General features: G+C 40.0%; 1 protein-coding gene across 1 annotated transcript; it reads right to left on the bottom strand.

The window, feature by feature from the left end:
• Nucleotides 1-6,167: 6,167 nt before the first annotated feature.
• MELLADRAFT_91437 (uncharacterized protein) lies at nt 6,168-7,495 on the bottom strand (the record flags this gene model as incomplete). Its single annotated transcript, XM_007414264.1, has 3 exons — nt 6,168-6,596; nt 6,671-6,861; nt 6,988-7,495. 3 exons carry the CDS (start codon nt 7,493-7,495, stop codon nt 6,168-6,170), a joined length of 1,128 nt encoding a protein of 375 aa, XP_007414326.1.
• Nucleotides 7,496-7,933: the final 438 nt, after the last annotated feature.

Below are 7,933 nucleotides of genomic sequence, written 5' to 3'. Positions count from 1 at the left end.
AACCCTTGCTTTTGTCTTATTTCTTTCATTCCTCATCCTTTAGAATAACCAATCAAGTTGACAAAGCTGTATAAACCAATCAATACGTCCATGTCAACCTCCAAAAGCCCTTTTACAGTTAGTATCCACAGATCTGGTCTATATTCTGCTATTTCCCTCTTGATTACTCTTGTGAACTGCTGTCCTACATTTTATTTTATTTTTTTTATTTTTTTAAGTGCTTTTGATTTCACATATTGCACTAACTAACTATGTGTGTTTAAAGTAAATCTACCAATCCTACACCTTCTTCTGAACTTTCTTGTGTGATGGACTATTGAGCCTTTGCACTAGACACAATGTGCTTAAGAAAAGGAAAGATGACATAGGTTGGAAAACATGAAAAGAAGAAAAACTAAAAAAGAAAAGAACAACTGGAAATAAAACTGCATACACAGTGACATTTTACTAGACACTGGCAGGCCAGTGAGTACGATTCACCTCAATTCAATTCAAATCCAATTCAGATTCAATTCAAGTCCAACTTCAGATTGACTTCAAATTCAGTTTGGGAGGGGGATATGCATGAGCTGCCTATACTGGAAGATCCGTATGGAGCTAGTTTAACAGTACAGCTGAGGATGAAAATTGATCCTCCCAAATCTTCCGGTGGCTTCCTTTTAATTGCTCAGTATGGTAGATACTCCATTCTGAAAACTTCCTATGCAGTACAGTTTGAACTTATGAGGTACTCTTTGATGCTCTCCATCAACAAATTATGGACTTGTATGATCATTTCAATTCAAAGCCATCTAACATAATTTTAGCTGGTTAGGATCCAGGACACACTTAACAAAAAGAACTTGACCAGGTCAAACCCATATTTTTGAGAAACGGTTTTTCAACTGCTTCAGAACAGTGGAAACCCCAAGTATCAACCAAAAAGACATCTGTCACTCAAAGCCAAATTGCTCTGGATCAGGCTAGCTTTTCCAGTTCTAGAACTGATGTTAAGCAGCTGGAGATCTGTCTTCAATTATCAACAAGTGATATAACACATGTATATTTATCACATGAAGTACTGGACAAACTACAATCACATTCAGAAAACTTGCAACTATGCAAATAAGATAATATAAAAGGACAGAACAATAAAATATTATATTCTCCACAATACAATTATACATATACATATGTTTCATAAACCTTTGAAGGTTTAATGAAATCTCAAGCAAACTACTAGAAGATGATTGATCTTTGATTTCAAGTTTATCCCATTTAATCAAAAATCTATGTAGTTTTGATGAATTGATTTGAGATATTTTTGAGGTTTTGTTATAATCATATGATTTTTTGATCATTGAAATGAATAATATTTGATCAACTTTTTGAAGCTTCAAAGTTTTGAGTCCAGTTGAAAGAAAAGAACTCTGTTTAGGAAAAACATCAAAAAGAAGCAATGGTGATGATGCATGACTTAATTTGGTTTGGTTCTCTATAAAGCCCTACAATGTTCATCAGGTTTACACTTATCAACCAATCTACCAAAAAAAGGTAAACAAAAGAAAAGAAATAAATGCAAAGATGATTAAGACTTAAGAGAAGGTGAGCAAGGATGTACAAGTGAATCTAGAATGGATCAGATCCCTGTCCAAAATAAGAAACAGTTCTCATTGATTATGATCATCAGCATGAATAATATGATTGATGAAATCTTGATCAGTTTTGAACCCATTCAGCTCTTCTTTTTCATCTTGAGTTTTATGAATCAATTGTGATTTTGAGTTTGTTGAATCAGTCAATTTGATGAATGTTGTTGTTGGACATGTAGGTAATGGTGATGAAGGTAATGGTGATGAAGGTAATAGTGATGGAGTTGATCTTGATGATGTTGATGTTGATGTTATTTTATGGAATGAATTAATTGAGGGTTCATATTGTATTGGAGTGATTTTAATTAATGGATGAATCACCATATGAGAGTTGATTGATTGATAGGTGATAGGTTGTTGGTGATTTGATTTACATATATAAGAAACTAAAGATTGAACAATTGAAAAGTGATAAGAACTTGAGTAAAGTGTTGTTCATGATGAAGATGATAAAAGTTATTGATAAGATTATCAGGTATAGAGTATATGAGACAATCTATCTACTCACGATAAAGCCATGGTACTGTTGAGCTCGTGAAAAGTTGTGGGGTTAAAAGTTTTTCACAAGCTTTTTGGATGGATTGATCACCGAGGCTGTTAATGGGAGAGAGGTTGATCAAAGTGGTAAGTGAGTCAGGAGTGTGGTAATGGAGTATAGAAGTGGATGTGAGGAATCGATCAACGTAAGGGTTGTTTGTTTGTTTATCACTTTTTTTTTTTTTTTTTTTTTAAAGTGCATAATCGCATTTTTGCATAAAACACTATCTAAACATGTTACAATATGATAGGATATTACAACCTTATGGAAGACGGCCATTTATCAAGACTGGGAAATTGTTGTCTTTTGTTTGAATAAGTTGCTCGAGTTATGAAAAAACTTTGTTTTTCTAATATGAATGAAGATTTTCATCTTCTTTATTTTGGAAAATCACCTTTATGCATTTAGCACACCCAAAGGAAAGCGGTGATCCTCTGTAAACGCCTTTGTGCAAGCACGCCCGTTAGGAATTCAGCGTAAGTACAGAGTCATATAGACTCAAACTTCTTGGGGGACTCCACAGAGCTGAGCAGGCATTTGATCCTCCTCTCCAACCCCCTATCCTAGCGTCAACCGGAGTCACGGGGGAGGAAGAGAGTGCTTTTTGGGCGTGAGGAACAGTGATGAAACCGTACCGAAATTCTGGACGTTAACCACACAAGTTGGTGTTGAGCTATGCATGTGTACAGTCTGCCTTGAGTGTTGATACACCCAAACCCTTTTCTGGGATTGGACAAGTCGTCACGAATTTCTTGGTTCTGCTTCGAATGAATTTCATTCGGACCCTATATTGGGATTTAACAGATGGTGATGAATCGGATATCTATCCGTGAGACAACTATTCTTTTTGACAACGCCTTCCCAGGTCCTGCGGCTGTTTCCGTTGGTTTTGGTCCTTTGTATAAGAATGAAAATGAGAGAAACATTTGGTTTTTAAGATAAAATCGGCGATGTAAGGAAAAGCTTCCGGCGTGTCCAGTAGTTTCTTGCACCTGTGTCACCTGCAACAAGTGACATGTAAGTCGAAAGTAGAACGTGTAACATAATCGACTGAAAGCCGGATTTTGGCCCCAGCGCAGCTCAGATGATCTGGTGCACTACTTCAGGACACTACAAGTCATTTTTTTAGCAAGTCAAACACTTGCTCACTTTTTTTTTAGCAATACACAAGGTAGTATGCACTTATATTTCACATTTATTTCATCCAAAACTACACCATGAGGTTTAAGTCACAACGCAGAGCACTCAGATCACTCAGAGCGATCTGAGAGCCTCTCAGAGCGATCTGAGTGCTCTGAGAGCCTTTCAGAGCGATCTGAGAGCCTCTCAGATCGCTCTGGGGGACTTGGATTCTGCTTCAAGTTCAACCTCCCTGTATGTAGCTCAGCCACCAGCTCAGCCTATCCTCATCTCTCTCTCAAATTGTCTAACGACTCAACTGTAACTTGCATAGACATGCAAGTTCGATTGTAGACCTGGACATCAATTGTATTACAAATTCAAGTGTGAGCTTCACAACCCAACCATGCAAACACCTTACGATCCGATCTAATTTACGATTTAAAACCTGAACAACATATGACTACCTCTCCACTTGACATATACAATCTCGACACGAAGGTCCGCAGTTCCGACTTAATTGGGATCAATATCAATCTCATCTTCCTCGACTTCACCAAAATCAACTTCGCTATCTTCATATGACTCTAATTCTAATTCAAGTTCAGCTTCCTCCTCATCGTCTAGTGGATTTGCTTCAATGATTTCAGCTTGCGTAGCTCGTTTCCACGTTTGTCTACTTCCCGCCACCAAAGCTGTCCAACGCATCCTGAACGATAACTCATCTTCTTCAGAAAGGACACTGTATTTTTTTGTCTTGATTACTAGGTCAGTCATCTTCCAGTTCCATACCATCCACATTCTGGCGTACTCTTGACTGAGATGGCCATACAGGGCCTTTAGGACAGATTTACTTGTTTTCAAACGTTCAGGTATAGGCATTGTTGGCAACCCAGCTACCTCAACAATCCATTGGTTGGCAATCGTGGTTGGTTCATCATCTGGGGTAGGATCATACAAAGTGAGATTCTACGTATGATATATAGCTGATCAATCAAACATACCATCAAGCATAAGAGCGGTTTCCAAAACTGACAGCTTCTCTTGCATTTGCAATGCCCAGTTGATCGAATGCCTAACCTCTCGCCCAACACGTCGAACTTCGTCATGTGCATGTGTCATATCTAGGTATGCCTGAATTCCGTCCCGCGTATCTCGATCCACAGCCCAAGGTTCGTTGGGATGAGTCAGCTGACCAATGTCCCAAAACGGGTCAGCCAGTGACATATTTTTTACATCTTCAAAGGGCGGGCATGGTAATGGATTTTGGGAAGGAAATTCAGTATTGAATTTATCGACGTTGGTTTTGTATGTAGCGTATTTAGTTTTCAAAGCAGCTTGTTTATCTCTCAATAGCTTCTTAGTTCTCTGTTGCATTCGAGTTCCTATTGGGTAGATAACAGATGTTAAGCATCAAAATATGCAATAATTGATTACATCTGTAAAATCTATATACCTGCCCGTTGATCGTTCCTAATTTGCATCTCATACACGTCTACCATAGCACCATATAGCTTAGACTTCCCCACTCGTATTCTTATTAGCCTACACCCCTTTGGAGCTGAAAAGACATCATATGTCATTTTGAGTTTTGAAAACTATGAGATGATGGGAGAACAAAAGGTACTTCTTGCACCGGGTATGTCTCGATAATGGTCCCCACCCAGCTCTCCTGCCAGTTCATTGATCTCTTCCTCGATTATCTGTACTGTCACAGGTAGATGAGTCAATTTGCGTTGCTCCGACGCTGTACGATTACGAGGCTGTTTTGCACGAATTTTTTGAAGTTCGTTCCTGAAACAACAGAAGACAGAAGAGGTCAGTAAGTAGTCTGAATGTGGTGGTATCATGACTTCAGCTTAACTCGGCCTTTCAAAGGTCTTCCTCCAGATCTACCAAGCGAGATAGCATGTTGACCAATGATTGTGAATCTTCGTTGATTGCTCTTAATTGACAGTCCCGTTGACGGTTCCATTGCGTTTTCAAATACTCCTCGGTGTATCTTGCGTTTTTGTTTCTTAATAAAATCAACTTTGTTCGACTTTCACGATGTAACTTTTCACTTGTTGTTAATCTTTTCATCAACCATCGAACTGTGTTTAATTCAATATCAGTATATAAACATCCCTAACGCTTATTGATATCAGCAATCAATACCGTACTGGAGTGCTTCCGTTTCATCATATTACTGTGGCGGGCTCGAAGTTGTAATGCACAAAGTCTGTGCGTTTTAGTCGAATACCTCAGGGCTGATACTAATGAGGAAAGATCGGACCAAATCCGCTCCAAACCCTCGCCATCCGAAAGACCCCAGCCTTCATTCAGCCTGGGATTGTACTTGAGTTGGCAAGCCCACTGATGAACGTAAGAATGGAACACACTGGTTCCAAACTTTAGTTTCCCAGCAGCCCGTTCGTTTTCAAATAGTTTTCCCTTTATTTGATCAATGGTAGTGATTATTTAATCAATGGTAGAAATTTGGCAATTGAATGTCAACTGGTTTCATTTTTGTCAAAGTTTATTCACGTACCTTGATAATACCCTTTTCCATGTTGCATCCGATATCGTATAAGATACCAAACCTTGGAGCATCTTTGTTAGGCCTCGTGGTTTTGCGGAGTATCCAGTCCAGCATTGCCACAGGATAGTAGCCCCTGAACCGAGGACTGTACTGTATCAGCATTGTTCCAAATAGAAGGCTGGATATATGGAATTTACCGTTCTCCTGACTGTACCAGGTTTATGAATTTGAGGAGATGATCGTGGCGACACGCCATCCCCATCAAACCGGTTTCATCAGACCCACGCCATGTTTGGTGTCCTCTTGTATCGTTGGCAGCAGTATGACTGCTGCTGCAAGGGTCCTAAAACCAGTCAACTCAAAGGTAAAGTAAGTATATCTTCCAAAATGAGTGTGTACAAATATCAGTACTCACAATAACATCATTGGCTGGTTGATTAGGATTACCTCGATTGGGTTGTTGCGCAGGAGGAGCCATCTTTTCTTTCCATACCGAAACTTCTGCTGGTGAGATGAAGAGCGAAGGTAAAACACCAGTTTCGCCTCGCCAAGAAGCACTCGCAGACAGGTGACGACGCTGCTGAAAATTTGCATCTAAGCATATGTAATGATTTGGTTCGTCATCTCGTGCTCCTGGCACCGTAGGACCAAAGCAACTGGGGAAATTTGAGGCGAGTTCTTCAATCGGTGACAATTGAAGGGCTCGAGTGGCGAGCCTATCTTCCAAACGGATCATCTCTCTGTAAGCATCAACAGCAGCAGACAACCTTTTGCGCCAATCTCGAGCCTATCAATGCATTGACCAAGTTAGTCACAAATACTATCTAATGTTGTAAAGGGTTCAACATGATCAAAGCTTACCTGATTGCTGTCTCGAACCAATAATAGTACATTACAAGCATCTAGGAACTTGTCAAGTGCCTCAGCAAAAGGTGTCAACCGTACACTTGTATACTTCCATAATGTGTGATGGTATCGTAACATTCGACATGAGAAAGCCGTACGAGGTCTGCTTGGGGACCCTCCGATGTATCCCATCCGAACAAGACGTACTAAGTCAGAAGTACATTTACAAGTTATCATTCGCAGCTTAAGTCGACCTTTATATCAATGGTTCCATTAATATGCAAAGCGCTGATTGTCAGTTAGATTCAATTGATATGTGTAATATATCTTACCTGTGAGATCAATAGCATCCACAAGTATCTCTTCCTTCTCCCACTCACGGCATTGACAGGGCTGGTTCCAGTCGTGGTTCCATAGAGTGGGATGACCCCATTGATACGTATCTTTTCTACAGGGCATGAAAGCTGCAAACAGCTTGGGTATCACTAGTCGCCATGCGGCCTCTTCTCGCAATGTCCGTTCCTGGTAAGTTGCACCTCTGTAGTATTCTTTTGCATTGGCTGGAGGTGGATCGGGGGGATCGTCGTCTGATTCAAATTCGTCAGCCCTTTGGAACGCTTTGTATCGGTCGGGGCTTGGAGGCTGCTCCTGGTCAACTGGCTGTGCGTTCACTTCGGCAGCATTAAGTGGAGGTTGCCTGAGTCGCAATAGGGCAGCTTCTGCGGCTAGTTCCTCGCGCTTTTGAGCATCAGCGAGCCTCTGACTAGCAACACCTTGATTGCGGGGTTTGGATTTGGTAGATTTGATCCTATTTTTGATTTCTTCGCCAGGTAATACCATGACAAACGACGTATGAAGGAGTAGTAGTGGGATGAATTGAGTTTATACAGAGGACAAATAAAGTTGCACAACACAGATAGCGGAATAGTAGGGAGGGGATACTGGAATATACCCGTTACTTAGGGGTTTTTTAAAATCCTTTCACCCAGCCTCAATTGATCATAGGAAACAAGTCATATCAAATTGATTTAATAGGGCCAGTTACACTCCGCACTATATGAAACTAAGTTATTAAAACAAATAATTTGTTTCTTTGGATTTCCTCTATCAGTAAAGTCAGGTATTTTCTCTGTTCCTTGTTTATCTTTCAATAAAAACACCACGTTCCTAGACGGGATTTATGACCTAAAATACCTTTTGGGTAATTCTTTCCTAACTTCAGCATTGCCCAAGAGAACCTCTCCTTGTTTCCTTTGACTGTCTGTAATTTTCTAAACC

Source organism: Melampsora larici-populina (assembly GCF_000204055.1).
Source record: "Melampsora larici-populina 98AG31 unplaced genomic scaffold MELLAscaffold_42, whole genome shotgun sequence".
Classification (NCBI taxonomy): Eukaryota; Fungi; Basidiomycota; class Pucciniomycetes; order Pucciniales; family Melampsoraceae; genus Melampsora; species Melampsora laricis-populina.
The sequence above is the reverse complement of the archived record's forward strand: the minus strand, read 5'-3'. Positions and strand labels throughout refer to the sequence as shown.